At 40.5% G+C, this 20,219-nt stretch overlaps 1 protein-coding gene across 1 annotated transcript; it reads right to left on the reverse strand.

The window, feature by feature from the left end:
- Positions 1-2,832: 2,832 nt before the first annotated feature.
- On the reverse strand, positions 2,833-20,194 carry slc7a11 (solute carrier family 7 member 11). Its single transcript, XM_029165446.3, has 12 exons — positions 19,618-20,194; positions 16,440-16,566; positions 12,964-13,079; positions 8,698-8,823; positions 8,293-8,392; positions 8,134-8,178; positions 7,516-7,639; positions 5,812-5,915; positions 5,622-5,718; positions 5,340-5,489; positions 4,950-5,127; positions 2,833-4,458 (listed from the first exon to the last, which is right to left on the reverse strand). The coding sequence occupies exons 1-12, from the start codon at positions 19,895-19,897 to the stop codon at positions 4,403-4,405; spliced, it is 1,503 nt and encodes a 500-aa protein (XP_029021279.1). The 5' UTR covers positions 19,898-20,194; the 3' UTR covers positions 2,833-4,402.
- Between the last annotated feature and the right edge of the window lie 25 nt (positions 20,195-20,219).

Here is a 20,219-nt window from a genome sequence, read left to right on the forward strand (position 1 = left end):
ACGCCCTCTGCTTGTCGATCCTCCCATTGCGCGGATCGTCAGCAGCAGGTGAGGAGCGGCGATGCTATGTTACTCGCTATTCTTGCTAATGTGGGGGCAGTGTTATTGGCTATTCTTGCTAATGTGAGGGCAATGTTACTGGCTATTACGGTATTACTAATGTTCATGTTACATGTTTGGCATACAATTGTTCTTAAACTGCTGTTAACTTTTATACAGTTGATATAAAATATTTTACTACAGTATTTGGTTCAGAATCTTTTTTTTCTAGATTTTCCTCCTTTAAAATTGGGTGCATCTTATATGTCAGTGCGTCTTGTATGGCGAAAAATACGGTAAGGGTCTCAGAGACTTTGTCAGCATTAGCGAAGGGTGCTTCGTACACAGTAATTACTATAACGTGTAAACTCCCATGGCAAGTAGAATGGGCCCATGCCCACCGCTAACAGCTCAATGTCTCTGTTACACAGCTTTTTTTTAACGATGCAGTTTCCTGGTTTACACCACCTCATGTTCACAAACACAGCCAGGCCCCCTCCCTACCTCTTGCCTAAAAAATAGATAGTTAGTACAGAAGAAGTTGTGATAGAAGTTGTGTACAGGTTATGTACAGGTTATGTACACAACAATCTATTTAACGAAACAAGAGAGCAATAAGCTTAGATAAGCGAAGAAAGTAATAAATAGAAGAAGAAGGACAGGAGCTGTTGTAACCAGCAGCCAGCTCGACCGGCGTCGGGGGAAGAAAAAAAATATGACTCTTTGGTTTACGCACACGGAGCATGTTGCAAGTGCCATTTCCCCCTCTTTTCACATTCTGCTGCTTCATCCAGTCACATGAAAGAGTGTCTGGTTCTGGGACCTGCACCAACCATGACTCAGGGGTCACATCTCACAGCAAAACCTGACACACCAGCCCCCACAACAAAATCAAACCAAAACTGAACTTCCAGTAGAATAAGATAGATATAGAGAGCAGCTACTGTGTTCAAAGACAAAGCGCTCAGGTGTTTGCTGTTCTAACAAGATGCTTCTTCATGAGTATACGTACAATACTGAGAAGTTATTGATTAAAGTTTTTTAAAGCGTTTGTTGTTTTAGCACAGGCAGGCTTATTTTTTCTTTATTCTTGTATATTGTTACATTAGAGAAGGTTATGACCTACATAAAACATACTGAACATTCTACCAACAATTCCGTTTGCAGTACCTTTTTGAGGGGTGTCATGGCGAGGACAGCCGCAGCCTCCATCTGGTAGAGCACTGCTTCTGCTCGAAGTCTTCCAAATAGTGATGAAACAAAGATCACCACCCGGTAATCTGTCTTCATGTATACCTCTCCTGCAGAAACAAGTCTCCAACATAACCAAGTTTACCACCTACCCAGGACATGGTCTATTTACCCTACTTCCATCCAGCAAGCACTTCCACTGCAAGTTTTCCTCCAGAGCATCCTCTCCAGACAGGGAGATCAACCTGTCAGTTAGATCCCCTTCCTACTGCTTGTGTTAAAGCAACTGTTTCCTCCCTTACCCCCTTATAACTTTCATAGTTCACAGTTCCCTAATGATTGGAATTGTTCCTTCTCCCCTTGATAACAGCTGCTGTTTGCCCCAAACTTAAAAGGAGTGGCTCTTATTTAAACAAACTCAATAACCTGCGGCCCATCTCCAATCTTCCATTTCTCTCTAAGATTTTAGAAAAAAACAATTGTTTCTTAGCTCCATTACCATCTGACACACAATGACCTCTATTAATAATTCCATTCTGGGTTCCATCTTCTTTATTCCGCAGAATCAGCTCTGCTTAAAATTACCTATTATCTTCTTGCATCTGATTCTGGTCATCTGTCCATACTCATCCTGCTTTGATACCAGCTCACATTCCTTCCTCTTAGACAGACTTCACAGAAATGTTACTTATTGGCAACAAATTGAGCTTAACCAAATCTAACAGCTTTAATATTCTTATTGATAAATACTCCATCTCTCCCTCCCCTCATGTTAAAAGCCTGGGTGTCATCTCTGCCAGCACACTATCTAAAAAAAAATAATAGCAGTTCAATGTGACTAACCGGAATAATCAAGGATTTTGGAATCAAGATTCTCTTGTATGAAGTTTTTTGTCTGAGCTTGTGCTGTGACGTTTGTGTGTTACAAACTGATGTATGTGTTTTGGACTGTTGGAAGTAGTGTTAGCTTATGTTGCTAATTGTAACTTGTGCATTAGCTATGAGTGGCTGGCAGCAACTAATTCAAGAATAATACTTATTTTTTAGGCAATATTGGCTTCATGGCTGCCAGTTTCTGCTGGATGCAGTTACGGATTCTACTGCTAACGGCGAACATATATGTGTGTGTACGTGTAAACAGAGCAGCACTCTATGTATTGTCACAGAGACTCTTGGAAGGGACAACTGTCTTGTTTTTCCAGCCACTAACAGCAGATCATCAAAACAAAACACAACAAATAGAAACAAATCAGAACAACAGAATGACATACTAAAGTTAAAATCAGTAAAATCAAAAAAAATCATCATGAGAAGTTGTTTTTTTGGCTTGCTTTTAAACTAACTCAATGAACTGTCCTGTCTAACCAGCACAGACAGTGTATTCCACAAGTTTGGGCCAGCAACGGCAAATGCCCTATCTCCCCATGAGTTTCCGCCATGACCTTGGCACAACCAAGGGCAGCTGCGCAGTTGATCTAAGCAAGCGGGAAGGGGAGTGCAACTGTAGTAATTTAGAGAGGTTGGGTGGGGGCAAACCATATAGAGACTTAAAAACAAATGAAAGAATTTTATTATATATTTTATTATATATATATATATTTATTATATACTACAATGAACAGGCAGCCAGTGAAGAAAAGCTAGAATTGGTGTAATATGGTCTCTGTTCTGTGTTCTAGTCAACAGGCGTGCAGTAGCATTCTGTACAGGGGAAGTGAGCTCCATCACCACCGGCAAGTTGCCACAATGACAACGTGAAAGAACGTATACTGTCATAATACCGCGTGACAACTTTGTTGTGCCTGCTTTTTGCCCAATCATTGAGGCCGCACCATCCGTAGCCATGCTATCAGCGCGGGACCAGTCCACTCCGACCATGTCCACAAGCCGACAAGTGCGGTGAAAATATCAGCTGCTGTCGTCTGCTATCTGGCATCGGCACCAACTCCAGCTGACATATTGACCATCTTCTTTGACGGTCAATATGTCATCAGCTCCACTGATGAAATTGACCAGTTGTGCTACATCTGTAATGCTTTCATCAACTGCAACCGGAAACACAATAAATTACTTTCCTTTTTGCTTCAACTGGCTGTCCAAATCCACCGAAAGATCGGGAATCCTGTCTGAAACTGTGTTCCTTGACAGGCTTATATTTGCAAAAGCCTGGTGCGTTTCAGGGCACACAATTTCTGCTGCCTTCATCATGCATGTTTTTACAAATCCACCCTCACTAGTTTTAAGGCCACTGCGATTTCATGACCTTTCTTTAAGACATTGAGGCAAAGAGGGTGCCAAGGCACATAATGTTAAAAGCAGAAGCTATAATAATTATTGTGGGAAAACAAAGTAGCTCATCCAGACTGGCTGCACTTGCTTGACCACTTGCTCTGGTATAAACAGTTTGCTTGAATCACACAATTGCTACCGCGCCACCCAGTAGATGTAATTAGAACAGCAGTTGTTTTTTTTTAATGAAGTTCATTATATACTTTACAAAATCATCTCGCAAGTTTGATTAAACCCTGGATTTGGCCCGTGGCCCCTGTACTGTACGTTGATACTCCTCTTTTAGAGGACTTAGTACTCCCAACTCACAGAAAATAATCTAGCAGGTGGAGCAGTGAACCATCATCATTGGAGTAAACTTAAACATTTCTAACTTCAGGAACTGTGCTCAAGCCCTACCTGAGTGGATATTGATCAGTAGTTGAGCAGTCCTTGGTTCAAATCCCATGTGTCATTAGACTGATATGTCTGTGAACAGTTAAAGTTGCCCATATATTTCCTACTCTGTACCTTTTTACAGATGTTAAATAATTAAAAACTATCATTTAATTATCTAACACAATCCACTGTTACTCATTGTGTTTGTTTTGCCTCCTGCTAAAGCTGTGACATCTGCGTTACAGTCTGAGAACACAGGGTTGGTGCCAAGGCTCACTCTGGAGTTTATGCTCACGTTGCTGTAGGCGTTTTCAGGTGACACACTCAAAGACATTCAGTTGCAAAATAAAACTTGTGTAACAAGGAGCAAAAAACAATGACATAGCACTTTTACTTCCATTTTAATGGAGTCTTTTGGAAACAATACTGAGACTTTTATGTTTGAGTTACAATTCCGCTCAGTAAATGTTTGTGATGTGAGGGAGAGGACACAGTTTGTGTCTGTTTATTGCTCAGCAGGGACGACCTCCAAGATGATCTGCAGGGTTCTGTTGAAGGAATCTGGGAACGGAGAGAAACAGATCAGTCATGTTCTGACCCAATTATGTGATCTAAAAGCCTTATTTATAGAAGAAGCTATAATGATACAATGTTGAAGAAGGTGTGATTTGACACTTCCACATTTATTTCTTTTAGCTTTGCAGAATAGCTTTGTAGAATGTTTCAGTAGACCTGAACATTCAAATGGCATTGCTGCTACTGTACATGAACATTAGCCTTTCATGCTTTTGAGATCTTCAGACCAGTTTCACAGGGCAAACAGAAATTCTTCACGTTCACCCTAAAGTATAACTTTTTATTAACATTTGACTTGTCGCTGATTTGATCATTGGTTTAGAGAAGATATACCTAGAAAGAAATAGATTGGCCTTTTCTTACTGTGTACATTTTGGGAACAAGCACATTTTTGTAGTTTCCATTTTTCAAACATAATTAATATTTCATATGTATAGATAAAGATCCACTGTAACAGTTACTTAGTTATGACATACCTAAAGCTCTCTGCAGCCACTTCGGCCTGTTATTGTAGTATATGAAGATGTAGTATGCTGGGAACCCAGTGAGGGAGATGGCAAATCCTATGCCTGTGTTGACTGGGTCCGAGTACAAAGACAGGAAGACCATGAAGAAACAGGTGAAGCAGAAAACCACTGGGATGAAGAGTGGAACCTGTGACAGTCAGGATTATATCTCTTATTATTTCTCATGTGTTTTACAATTTCGTAAGGCAATGTATACATGTCTCTGTTGTACAGTATACAAGTAGTTTTACTGCTGTATACACGTAGTGTTACTGTTGAGTACACATACTGTAGTTACTTTGCTGTGTTAATAGTTTTATTATGATTCAGGTAGTTTAACCCTGGTGTGCAGACACTGACCTTGAAGGGACGGGGAAGATCAGGTTTTGTGTATCGGAGATAAATTAGACCCAGCACCACTATACCAATAAACAGCCACCGCAGGAAGCTCATGAAGTTCAGCAGACTGTAGAGGTCCCCCACAAACAGTTGCAGCAAGGTCATAGGGTACTGAAACACACACACAGAAGCAATGCTAATGCCGACAACTACCATCTACTGTGCAAATAAATGATAACATGCAATACAGTCAGTATGAGGTAAAGTTTGATTTTGATGTGTGAATTATTGCTTGATGCTGACCAATATAAGAACAGCGGCCAATGGAGTGTGTCTGCGCACATGGATCATGGACAGAACCTCAGGGAGCTGTCCTTCACGTGACGCCACATAGAACATTCTGGTGAACATATGGGCACAGAAACACCAAAGGTAAACATTAAGCTGTTAGGTAACGTATTTTTAACTGTCAGCCAAGAGGAAGCATCTGTACCTTGACAAGGCAAACTGGCCTCCGTTCATGGAGCCAAAGCAGGACAAGGCCACAAATATTGGAAGTGCTTTTGAAAAGTTCCCCATCAACTTCTCTGCAAAAGTCTGTGACAGGTAAAAACAGGAGGAGACACAGAGAAAGCAGAGTGAGCAAGAGCGAACACTAAGCAGCCCTGGGAATAAAGCCAGCCAGCAAGAACCCCACTCGCCATGGACTTATGACACCTCTTCTATCTGAGCACAGTCTTACTTCCAATTTTTGACTTGATCTAAGCTAAACGACCATCAGAGTTCAATTTGCATTATTAATGTTGTCACATAATAAGATTACTTAGCAAAAATGCAATATATCCCATAGTACGACTCCTGACACAAACCTACAGCATGCTCCTTACACCACCACTGAAACAGCATTACTACAAAAACAAGCACCACATTGGACTGTGTGGTTATTACTGTCTGGCAGGTCTCGCTACCTTTGACCCTGAAAGTAGCACAGGCAGAATTTACAAACACAGGCCACAAGCCCAGGTCCAGGCCTATTTTAACTGTTGCCCGAACAAAGGCTCAGATATACTGCTGCTTAAGAAAACTATTCAGTGGAACCAAAGCCTGTGTGTCTAATAATTGAGCAACGTGAGAGTGCAGCATTCACTCAGACTGTGAGTCTGTGCCTTCAGTCTCCTCCAGACAAGTTTTACACTTAAGTTAAACTATGTAATTAGGTTTGAGATGTAAAGTTAACCTGTGAGGAAGGAAGATTAGACAGTAATGGATTTATCCCATCACAGCTAAAGAACAGCAAAATGCTCCTCACGCCAATCTTAAGGTGCTGCTATCACTCACTGAGCACAGGGCAATAAAACTAAGTGCATTAGAAAAGATCAGACGTCTCTTAGTGAATGAGTCTTACAGTAGCACTAATGGCAGACCTCGGTCTAATAAGCAACCAATGCTGTGATGTGATTAGCACCAACAGAGCTGGGAGGGAACAATCACATTAGCAGATGTCTGAGGCTCAGAGTGACATGTTAAGTGCAGGAAGGCAACACTTCAGTGACGTCACAGCACAAAGCAACTGCAGCCATCAGCAAACGCTCCACACAGCACCTAACAATCCAATCATAATGCAATATTCAGATCAACATTACTTCCATTGGTAGGTTATTAAACCTATGTAATGTGTGACTACCACGTAAAACACTACAGCATGAAGTTCTAGGCTCCCTTAAAGCATCCAAAGATGTTGGTGACCTTGACTGTGTAACACCAGAATCTTTGCACAGTCTCCACCAACTCCACTTTTCATCCGGAACATTTCAATAATGTATATCTGCGTAACATAATTAAGGGCTTCTGCGCGTAGACAGGGATCAGTTACTACCTTGGTCATATTTTGTAGGCGTAATATCTACTACAAATCCATAGTAAGTATGAAGTAAAGTACTTGCAGAAAATAATAATACGCAAATGGTTCATGATTAATAAAACCTTTACTTGAGAGGGCACCGGAAACGTCAGATATTCTTTACTGGTTCCACATGTTCAACAGTTCACAGAGAAAGTAGAAAACTATAACTTTTGCTCTTTTGATGTTGTCTCTCTTTACCACAGTTGTTATATTTAAAGATATATAGAACAGACACACCAGAGTTTACTCATAACCTTGGACCTGAATTCATATAAGTTTTGAAGCGGTGCTTACCACAGCTACAGCCTGTGAGGACAGGAGCTCCTCTGCTGACATCACAGTGTAGTACGCCACATTGGTTAGCACATAGCAAGAGCTTACGATTGCCATGGAGATACAGATCGCTAATGGCACAGTCCTGGGGGCAAGAGGGAGGACAACCACATCAATAGACACCTTGATCATTATTTTATTGTATCTTCTGCTCTGCAGCTTCCTCCCATTCATATGCCACATGACAGATTTGACGAAGGGCGGCCACTAATGTGAAAAAAAGATGTTAATCTAGTAATACTAGTCAACCTGAACATTATCCGAATTCCACTAGACAGTCTCTGTGGCCATACTTGCACATTGTACACATTGTATTTCTCATTTTCCTCATCCAGTGTAACTGTATATATATATATGGCTATATATAGACAGACACACACACAGGTATGACGTTTGTAATTATTTGATCTGCTTCAGACAAAGTTTGTATCTTTAGCAATGTGAACAGGTATATGGTCTTTATCATAAATGAATAAATATTTATGATATCTGGTTTATGACTGTTCAGCATGTATGTTCAAGCAGGTATAATTGATGGTTATTCATGAATGTAGCACACCCCTGATGGAGCAGACTCACCTCTCAGGATTCTCCACCTCCTCTGTCACAAAGTTCAGATAGAACCTGAGAAAGGAACCAGCTCTGATTGAAATGGTTGGAAATGGTGAATTGAAGCTAAATGAGTTTTGGTTTCTCCCTGTGTCCACTGTAAATGTGTGTGCGGGGGGTCTTGCCTACCAGCCAGCATAAGCATACATCCCAGAGTAGAAGGCCAGAGGCATAGCAGACAGCTCTATGCTGCTCAGATCAAAAGCATCCTCAAAGTTTTTGGTCTCTCCTGCAAACACACATAGTCCTGTATGAAAATGACCTTCATCTCTAGAGTGGCCCAGACGTTCTGTTTACATGTACATACAAACCAGCCACACATTTGTAAACTAGAGCGATTTAAACCCTACCGCTTCCAGCCTTCCAACTGATTCTGTTGCTTGCTGTGAGCAGATGTGTATCACGTTCTGCAAGGCTTCAAGAACAAGTTGTTGTGCCACAGTGTGAAGTCTGGAAATGTCCCCAAACACTTTGACTGGTGGAGCAGCTTGGAGCATCAGTGAAAGCTTTTAGTTGAGGGTGAGGATGTCTTACCTTTAAAAAGCTGATACATCCCAAGCACTATGATGATGCCAATGACCAGAAGCTTGCTGAAGGTGAGAAAGATTTGAACCCTGGCGGTCCAAGACACGCTCATGCCATTAAGGTATGTGACAGAAGCTGGAAAGACAAGGATTAGAAAATGTGCTTTTTCATCTTTGTGCAATAATAAAAACATCAAATCCACATTTTTACAAAACTGTAGATAAATTGTCTATACTGTATCTGTGTCGAACTGTTGAGTTTTCTAACAGCAGTGTGTATTAAGGATGCTCAGAGCCTCCACTGTCTGATGCAGTGAATGAAAGGGACAGTATTGTCCATGATCCAGCAGTGTGGTGGATAACAGAAGCTACTGCAAAGTCATAAAAAGTCCTTAGCATTAGCCTAAACACCCAGAAGAGCCTCATTCTCCTAAGCAGGTGGAGGTCACTTTGGCCCCTCTATGTTCTGTCCTTGTTCTGTTACACTACCTGTTAAGTTTAGTCTTGATTTATCTGTGTTCCTGCAAGTTTATTGTTTGTCCTGGGTTCCATTAAATGATTCATTACTTGTACACTATATGTCTTGTGGATTGTGTGTTTGGGTTCTTCCTTCCTGCCTTCCTGCCTGCCTACCTTCCCACCTGCCTGCCTGCGTGCCTGCGTGCCAGGCGTTCTTCATACTGTTTGAAGGGCTTGTAAATTGTTTTTAGAAGATTTCAGAATTAAATTGTCAGTTCTGACAACCAGCAAGATCTAACCAACAAACGATGCTTAATTTATGTTCTGTGTCTAAATGCAGCACAGTTGTAGTTCTGTTTACAACTGCAGAATGATGGTTTGGTACATTGTGGGGCATGAGATCTGTCACGATCCGGTTCCAGTTCTGCTTTTATTTTGTAAGGATTTAGTTTGTCAGCCATGTCATCATGTTTTGGTTCCAGTTTCCATTTCCTGTTTTATTTTGGTAGTACCCCCGGTTTCTGTTTCTGTTCTAGCTTCACTTCCTGTTTACCGTATGTCACAGCTGTCCCCGTTTCCACCGGTTATTATCCACACCTGCAATTCATTAGTAATCAGTTCACCGTATATTTAAGCGCCACCTCGCACCTCAGTACCTCGCCAGATTGCTGAGTCCTAGTACCACATGCCAGCGTTGCCGGTGTCGTGCCAAAAAGTGACTGTCTGCCAGAAATTGATTTCCGCACGCGGGAGCGCGCACCGCCTCGTTAAGGCGTTTTGCTCGGTTTGTGTAGGACTACAGCTGCTTATTTCGGCTTCAAACGGCCATAACTTGTAAATATGATCCGCTACACGTTTTCTAGTGGACGCAGTGACGCCACGTCTTTTAGATTTTGTGTAAACGACGGAAATAATCGTCGTAATTCTCTTTACAGCGATCGTAGATCGTGACTGTTTAATTCTATGACATGACGCGAGGACTCAGATCTACGACCCAATATTGCTGCAACATGTTTATTCTTCACATTTTGTGTCTGATTAAAACTGCACGAGTGACCACCGAGTTGTTTCACCACTTTTAACTTCCTTTATGGGACCAGTTAAACCAGTAAGATGCTTTCATGTTGCCAAAACGTGATTATTAGAGCCAAAGCTTTTGGTCAGAAGCTTAATTGTGTCTTATTTTAAATACTCTGAGCTCTGCTTTGTTATATTTACAGATGTAATACACCAAGACCAGTAGAACCAGTAGCATGCTGGTTTTATGTTGCCACAAAGTGATTAAAGCCAATATCTGTTTACTGAAAGCTTCTTTCTCCCTTATTTTAAGTTCATGGAGCTCTGCTGGATTATAATAATAGATTTAATGAGCATCCAGTGCATCTAATCACTTTCTACACCTTTCTGAGACCACTTAAACCAGTAAGATGCTGTGTTCACGTTGCCAAAAAGTGATTACAGCCAATATCGTTTGATAAGAAGCTTATTTCTGCCTCATTTTTATCTTTATCAAACTGTTGTTGGTTTTATTTACAGGTTTAATGAGCATCCAGCTTACTTGACCGCTGTCTGTAACTGTCTGGGACCAGTACAACCACTAAAAAGCTGTTTCCACGTTGCCAAAAAGTGATTCATGCCAATATCTTTTAACAAGAAGCTTATTTCTGCCTCATTTTAAGTCAGTGGAGCTCTCCTTGTTCATATTCACACTTTCAAATTAACTTGACTGCTGTCTGTACCTGTCTGAGACCAGTACAACCAGTAAGATGCTCGTTTTACATTGCCAAAAATTGATTCATTCCAATATCTTTTGACAAGAAGCCTATTTCTGCCTCATTTTAAGCCAGTTGAGCTCTCCTTATTAATATTAAACAGATTTAAGTTAACTTAACCTCTATCTGTACCTGTCTGAGGCCAGTAGAACCAGTAAGATGCTGTCTTCACATTGCCAAAAAGTGATTCAAGCCTCTCTGTTTGGATGAGACACTTATTTCTGCCTCATTTTACCTTTAGATGTGTTCTGGATCAAACTGAAGATTTAGTTAACATCCAATCCATCTGATCACTTCTTGCACCAGTCTGAAATCAGTAGAACCAAGAAAAGGCTTGTTATCATGTTGCCAAAAAGTGATTATACCTCACAGGTGCAGACTGTGGTCAAGTGAACTTAAATCTGTTCATCAAAAAGAGCTCTTTGAACTTAAAATGACACAGAAATAAGCTTATGTCAAAAGATATTGGCATGAATCACATTTTGGCAACGTGGAAACAGCTTCTTACTGGTTGTACTGGTCTCAGACAGGTATAGAGAGTAGTGAAGTGAACTGGATGTTTATTAAATCTGTTAATATATAACCAAGAAGCGATTCATGAAGTTAAAATGAGGAAGAAGTAGGCTTTTTATTAAAAAATATTGGCATAAATCACTTTTTGGCAATGTGGAAACAGCATTTTACTGGTTGTACTGGTCTCAGAGAGGTACAGACAGTGGTCAAGTGAACTGGATGCTCATTAAACCTGTAAATAAAACCAACAACAGTTTGATAAAGATAAAAATGAGGCAGAAATAAGCTTCTTATCAAACGATAATGGCTGTAATCACTTTTCGGCAACGTGAACACAGCATCTTACTGGTTTAAGTGGTCTTAGACAGGTGTAAAAAGAGATAAGATGTACTGGATGCTCATAAATCTATTATTATAATCCAGCAGAGCTCCATGAACTTAAAATAAGGGAGAAAGAAGCTTTCAGTAAACAGGTATTGGCTTTAATCCCTCTGTGGCAACATAAAACCAGCATGCTACTGGTTCTACTGGTCTTGGTGTATTACATCTGTAAATATAACAAAGCAGAGCTCAGAGTATTTAAAATAAGACACAATTAAGCTTCTGACCAAAAGCTTTGGCTCTAATAATCACGTTTTGGCAACATGAAAGCATCTTACTGGTTTAACTGGTCCCATACAGGAAGTTAAAAGTGGTGAAACAACTCGGTGGTCACTCGTGCAGTTTTAATCAGACACAAAATGTGAAGAACAAACATGTTGCAGCAATATTGGGTCGTAGATCTGAGTCCTCGCGTCATATCATAGAATTAAACAGTCACGATCTACGATCGCTGAAAAGGGAATTACGACGATTATTTCCGTCGTTTACACAAAATCTAAAAGACGTGGCGTCACTGCGTCCACTAGAAAACGTGTAGCGGATAATATTTACAAGTTATGGCCGTTTGAAGCCGAAATAAGCAGCTGTAGTCCTACACAAACCGAGCAAAACGCCTTAACGAGGCGGTGCGCGCTCCCGCGTGCGGAAATCAATTTCTGGCAGACAGTCACTTTTTGGCACGACACCTGTCTCAGCTAAACTTGTTGCACGATCCTGTCCGTACCTGACCGCCGATTCCTGTCAACACCCTGTCTGTACCTCCGCCTTGGACCTTGTGGAAATTCTCCTGACTGTCTGACTATCGAGTTTTGTCTAGCCCTCGTCTGTACCTCTGCCGTGTTTATCTGTGTACCGAACTCCTGCATGTTTCCCGGACCTGATCTCGCCTGCTCCCTTTCGTGCCTGAGAACTGTGACTATTCGTGTATGACCTGGATCGCCTGACTACGTTGGTTAATAAACGCTGTTTGTTAACTATCACCCTCGTCCGCGCTGTGCATTTGGGTCCTCCTCCGTGTGTTCCTGACAAGATCAGCTAATGCAACTACTACATTACTAAACCATATGCATGCACTTATCTGCAACATGTGCTATGATTCTTGGCCAGTTGTTATAAAGGCTTGATATATTGTTTAATGCATTCATACGTACTTATGCCGATGGTGGTGGCCAGTTTCACAGCCAGAGGGGGGATTTCACATGGCATGAACAGAGGCTCCAGGATGTACTGCCCGAAGGCCAGTGAAATGACTGCCATTGCTGCCGGCCTTCAGGGCACACAATATGAAAACAATGACATGTGCATTGAATAAAGCTGTGATGCATTAAGAAAGAAACTCAAACTCAAACTCACTGTATTACTTTAAGGCACTGACACAATGGTAAACCCATATATCATGTTGAATAAATGCTGCAACTTTGAAATTCTATATATTCTAATTGTGATTTAGATAATAAAATAGAAAAATGTCTTTTTCCATAGAGTGGCATAGTGGTGCAGTAGGTTGTGCTGTTGCCTCATAGCAAGGAGGGTTTGGGTTCAATTCCAGGGGTGTCCTTTTTGTGTGGAGTTTGCGTGGGTTTTCTCCGAGTTTTCCTGCTTCCCGGTCCAAAGACATGCAGTAAGGTTGATTGGCTACTTTCCTTTGCCTGTAGGTGTGGGCATGCGAGGTTGTTTGTCTCTGTGTCAGCCTGCTGGGATAGGCTCCAGCACCCCCGCGACCCCACACGGGATTCAGCGGTAGAAAATGAATGGATGGATTCTCTGCATACTATTGTTTTATTAATGTTTTCTTTTATTAGTTTTAATGTGATTTTGTCTTTTAATATTACCTGTGTTTTACATTTTTCTGTTACCTTACGGTAAGTTATTCCTGTACTGTGAATTCCGCTGTTTCATTACTGTCTCATATACTTTATTATTATTTGCATTGTACATGTTTCCTTCTATTTAGTGTGTAGTATAACAGAGAGCACATGACTGTATTATATTGTTTTATTGTTTCCCTTTATAAATTTCTTTGCTTTTACATATTTTCTTGTGTGTAATAATGCTGAGGAAATGTGAATTCCCCGATCTGTGTGTGTGTGTGTGTGTGTGTGTGTGTGTGTGTGTGTGTGTGTGTGTGTGTGTGTGTGTGTGTGTGTGTGTGTGTGTGTCAACAAAAACCGATACTTCGTTCACAAGCACTACAAGACTGTGGCTGTGTCATATTGCTGGTATTATGAGGTGTATTTGTTCAGATAAGACTACGTAGGCTGTCTCTGAAGCCTGGACATGAAATGCACGACTGCCACTGAATAACTTCTGAACCACAAAGAGGTACACCATAACAATGTCCACTTGACGTTTCTTTAATGGTTTTTCAGTGGGAGTACATTTATAGGATTCATATTGAACATCCGGACTTGCGTTACTGAGATTTGTTGAAGCTTTAAAGGGTAAAATGTGTTAATGTTTGTGAGATCACAAAGATATTGCTGGATTAATACATTAGTTTTGTGACCATAACTGACTTTTTTTGACTCCTGACCTGTGACACAGTTCTTTGTTTAACCTAAACATGCTAAACATGTAAATCTCATTTAACAAATGTTCTTCCTATGAAGGCAGAATTCAAGAAGCTACGACTGAAATAAACTGTTTACTGATTTACTCATATTTTATCTGTTGCAGTAGAAACACGTTTTTTTAATGGAATGTTATACTGTGAGTTAATGACTTACAGATGTTTTACAGATGGTATGAAGGAGGACACACTGTCTTTTTCCACAGACATTGTGTTTTTTCCAAGGGTTATTCGTTTACCAGTTTGCTCTAATCAAGACTCCTCCTTCATGAAAGCAGCAATTGATGAAGGGTGAATGTGAACATTCACCCATTCCTTTATTTTGTGCACGTACTTTCTAATTTCTAGATGAAATTGATTTTAAGTAATTCTTAATTTTTTTGACAAATTAATATGTCAAAACATATGAAAAAAACATTTTAAAGAACCCACTTCATTAACTCAAAATTAACTAGCTGATTTCCAGAATACCAGAAAACTATATTAACAGCTGTTTAAGCTTCCTACAGAGTAGAGGCTTAAACAACATGTGACTTATATGATGTCTTTAAGTTCAAGACAGATACTGTACGTGTTTTTTTTCTAAAAGTCACTATATTATTTTGTGACATGGTCATCATGTCTTCATAATCAGATTGGTCAAAAATCATCATAACACAACAGACATGGAAGCAGCAGAAGAACAACAGGATGAACTCTTTAAACAGAGCAGGTCTGAGGAATTGTCTGTGTAAAGAAACCATGTTTCCCTCTATGACTGTGGACAAGCACAAACAAACAAGGACACAAATTAAATTAACAATAAATTGAAGTGGGGAATCGGGGTGATTAGATGTGGCATGGTTTATTGAGCCTCTTTGGCACTCAAAGAGACAGAATGTTACTGTTATACTGACCAATTAAACATCTGTAATGGAGTAAAGGGGTTTACTGTGTATTGACTGTGTATTTACTGTGTACTGTGTGGACATCATAGACCAGTCAGCTTTTTACATGTGGGCCTGTAACAAGAAATAAATACAGGTTTTGTCTTTGGTCAGAAGGTGCTGAGATGTATTGTAAGTGCTTTTCTCCATGTAAGAATTTGAGTTATTCGAAAATCCATAACTTTGTGAATGAGCAACTCTCAAATAACTATAGAAGATTTTCCACAACAATATTTTATTCATACTTAATGGTAATTGTAAATAGCTAATTGGCTGTGACAGTTAAGTCTGTCTGACATGTGTTTCAAACACAAGTGATACAGAATGAATAGAAAATAGAAAACAAATCAGATGAAGATGAAGGCTGTGACTTGTGGCCTAAAGGAATAATTACAGCTTTTAATTTAGATGCAGAAGACTGTTTCCTTAAGCTGATACTAAATATTTCTGCACATCCAGGTTCCTAATGCCAATGAGTTTGAACACAATCCAACAGATGTCAGTTCCACATAACTGGTGTGACTATGTGGAAGACAAACTGTTCCCACAATAGCATAGCCGTCTACGCTGGTGTTTGTCCATAGGCTGGAATCAAATAAGGTTGACTGCTTCCATGGGCTCATCTTATGGCTCAGGAATCCCCTCTTTATTTCCCCCAGCAGCCCCTGAGCCGCTACAGCCACGAAAATCTCCCTTTGTGTCTCTCATTTTTGTTTTCATTCACTGCCTGTGTCTTTGTGCATTTCCCATGGTCTGTGCTCGCCTGGGGCCAGCTCAGGACAACCGCCAGACTGTTTGTATTACAGTACCTCGCTTCGGCTGCACATATAGCATTTCCCAACTCAGTGTTCCATCCCACCTAAGCAGGGCCTTTATCAGTCCGATGCTTTATTATGCAGAACTATGCTATTCATTTTAGTTTTTAGATCAAATTGCAGACACATGTTGCTGTGGTTTAGTTTTTTTTATCTATTATCATGTTTTCCCTTTAAAAACACCTGTTTCTACCATCTAGTCTATCTGTCTGCTTAGAGACTAATATATACAGTGGTTTATTAATAGAGTATCACACAGTGACGTGATCCACTGCTCATTTACAACAATATTTAAAAAGTGAGAAGCCCATCATTACCTTACAGCAATAAGATCAACCCAGAGCCTCACAAATGCCAGCTGAGGTCCAAAGGCCTCCAGCAAGTATGTGTAGTGTCCACCGGACTTCTTTATACAAGTCCCCAGCTCAGCGTAACTCAGGGCTCCTGTGGAGACAGAGGTGACACATGACATGTGGCTCAGGAACAAGGACACGTCTACAGAGGGTCCCGTCTCTCAGAGCAAAGAGGAGCCACAGAGCAGATAGCACCCACATACCATTCACTGTGGGTGGTGAAAGTCATGGTTGGAATCATGGAGAATCATGGTTGGGGTTTTGAAGGATAATGTGTGCTTGGACCTTTTATTATTGTGCAAACACTAGAGGATTTGGGCAGTTAATTAACACTTTTTCCTGGACTGTAATGCTACCACTGCAGGCCAGGCTTCCTTCTATTTATTAGATTTTCCCAAAATTGGTTCAGGTTACGTTCAAGTAATTACTTTGTGAAATCATTTTGTCTTTGTGAAATAGTAAAGCTGCATTTAATGTGAAGTTAGGGATGCCACCTGGTATGTGTTTATTGGCCACAAAGGCTGTTCAGATTCACATTATAATGAGCCTACCTCTGGCCAATCCCACCTAATCCCTGCTTTGCACAGCACACAATTTCTGCCTGTGCCCATACAGTAAATCCCCCATAGCTACTTATGACCATGTCATGTTATGACCTTTTGCTTGGATACCTTTTTCAAACCTGGAGAGGTTTTCACCAGGGGGATTTGCCATGTTCTCTCTGAGCACATTGTTTTCCAGAATGCACGGCAGAGCCCTGTGTTTCTCAGTTATTTTACCTTTGCTGTCTTCCTGTGAAAGCCAGGGTGACAGCTGTGGCCTAGCTGCCACTCTGGCACCTAGACAGGTTTGTGTTTTGGAGAGGACTCATTAGCAATGTTAGCAGATAATTGTGTAATTTAAAAAAAAACAACATTTCTGTATTACACTGGGACTGATGTAATAATCAGGTCATACAGGAAGGTCTGGATATTATACCCCGCCCCCTTACCATTTCCCACTGATGACACATTGTGCTTAAAGTTGACAGGCCGGGAACTGTTTGCCTCTTAAAAGTGGACTTTAAATATTTGTATTACGTGCCCATGACAAATGCTGGGCTTTTGCAGTACCTAACAGCACCTTGTGAAGAGCAGCTAAAACCTTAAACCTCAAATTGTAAAGTGCTTTGAGATGAATTTTGTTTTGATTCCAACTTGAGTTTAAAGTTGAGCCAACAGGCCTCCAGTTAGGGCATGATCCAAGGGTTAGAAGGCAGCTTTATCATACATGGTCCTGCACTAAAAAAATAATACTTGCCCCTAATTTTTAAGTATTATATACATATACAAATATCCTTTGAAATCTATGAAACAGGTTGGTCATTAGGGTTATGCAATTGGATTACATTACGTTTTACACATAATGCTCGTATTTTGTTCAAATACCTTTCATATTAACATTAACTCTTTCACCAGTTTATGATTATGTGAAATATCTACATGTAATAAGGTAAGACCTCATTTATTGATTCGCTTGTGGAAACTTTGTTTTCTGATGGCGTAAATTGTGTTTGAACAACCTTCTGCTTCTCAGACTAAAGCTTTACCAAGCAATAAAGTATTAACTGTATAATTTTCAATTACGTTCATATGTTTATATGTTTTTTGTTTTCATAACTCAAATCAACCTTATATATTTATGTTCATGTTTTAGAAATATTCACATTGGCTTTGAACAGTCTAATCAAGCCCAGTTGGTCCCAAAAGTTCCTTGAGTGAGAAACTTCAGAATACAATTTCCACAAGTGAATCAAGGATCCAATTATCTTATTTTATGTAATTATTTCACAAACCATAAACTGATGAAGTAGTTAAAGTTAAGTTCCTCATGTAGTTAAAAGTAGTTAAAGTCAAGTTCCTGTACATTAGGTATCTGATGGCATAACCCTAACCTGACTGAAAGACTTTAGATTTCATATATATATATCTCACCCCTAACTTAATATTTATGTGATAAAATTACATGGAAAATTTACATGTAAATAAATAACTTAAAGTCCTAGTTTTAAGCATGATTATCTTTTTGAGTGTATAGGGTTTGTAATCATGCAGGATTGATCTGCTGTCACATAAATCTGCGACAATGCGACAAGACAACAACCTGCCTTTCTAAGGCTAATTCAATATCTGGGGATCAGGTCTGGCCCATTGATCAAGGGAGAGATGTGGATGATAGGCTTGTACAACCTGCAATTTGCTTGAAGTTTGTGTTTCACGGTGGAGTAGTCCAAAGGATTTGAAGCCCAAGGGCCTGAAATCCAGGCTTTATTGTCCATTTCCATACAAATGAAAAGGTAACGGTTCCGCTTTTGAAGTGTCACTGGACTCATTTGCTTAATCCTGCCTGGATTTAGTTCCCTCTGTTCTGTCTATAGAAGGGCCTTGACAGCCTGGGCCTGTGTGTCCCTGAAGGGGCCCCAGGACAGTTTGTCGCTAAATTCTGCTGAAGCTATGTTCTAATGCAGAGCAGATTCCCTCTGAACTTTGAGAGTCTTGGAGAGGAAGCCTTGGTACCAACACGCTGAACTGGTCACAACAAAACAGCTCTGTATAACTGCAATAAGATGATGATAACGACACTTTGTCGTTTTGGATGGCTAAACACAACAACTTGTCCTAGAGATGAAGGTAATTTCATACACAGGGTTGTGTTTCTGTGTGTGTTTTACTGGACTTTAATCAAACTGTGCTTTACAAACCGTTGTTCACTCAAGAAGCTATTTATTATAAAAAATAAAGATAAACCGCCCAAACTACTGTTAATTCTGAGGCATCAGTGGCATTGATGCCTCTACATGTAGAATGGAGGCAGGGCATTTAGCTAGCATGAAAGAACCAGTTTCAGTTCTAGATGCAAATGCAGACACACTCTCTACTGTACTCTCCACCAGGCTTAGAATCTTCATTTGTGATAAACCTTCTAGTCAGAGATGCGTCAGGTTAATATGAACTATCTCGGCTACCCAGATTTTGTGTGTGTGTGTGTGTGTGTGTGTGTGTGTGTGTGTGTGTGTGTGTGTGTGTGTGTGTGTGTGTGTGTGTGTGTGTGTGTGTGTTTGTAGATCTTTCTCATTCATCTCCTTCATTCACAGCTAACTCACCAAATAGTGACAGCACACCACAGGCAATCCAAACTATGAGGGACATCCCTATACTGCCTGTGTTCTTCAAGATTCCCTTCGGGGAGATGAAGATTCCAGCTCCAATGATGGTACCAATGATGATGGACATGCCTCGAAGTAGAGTCACCTTTTTTCCCAGTTCCACCTTTGTCTTGTCCTTATCCAGCAAATTCCCAGCAGCATGTGGCTCAGTCTCATTTTGGGTAGAATTGTGTTCAAATGCTCCACCACTGAGAGACGATATATACTTCCTGGTCATCTTTTGTAACCCGGGGTCCGTTCCTAGGAATCCGGCCTGGCCTGGACTTGTGTGACTTGTGCAGGTAAAGTTACGATACTGGTAGTAAAACTAAATTCCTGTGAGAAAAGACGTCCTCACACACATTGTCTTTGCCCTGCCTCTCTCTTTCTCTCTCTCCCACTCTCTCTCTCCCTTTCTCTGTCATTCGTGCCCCCCTCCTGAAGCTTTTATTGTTCAGCCCCTAGCGTCTGCCACTAGCCACTTATTTTACCAAACACTTTTCCTCTAGTTCCTCTTTATCCTTTACTTTCATCACAGACTGTGTTTGGTTTTCTTTAGT

Source organism: Betta splendens, chromosome 10 (genome assembly GCF_900634795.4).
Source record: "Betta splendens chromosome 10, fBetSpl5.4, whole genome shotgun sequence".
NCBI lineage: Eukaryota > Metazoa > Chordata > Actinopteri > Anabantiformes > Osphronemidae > Betta > Betta splendens.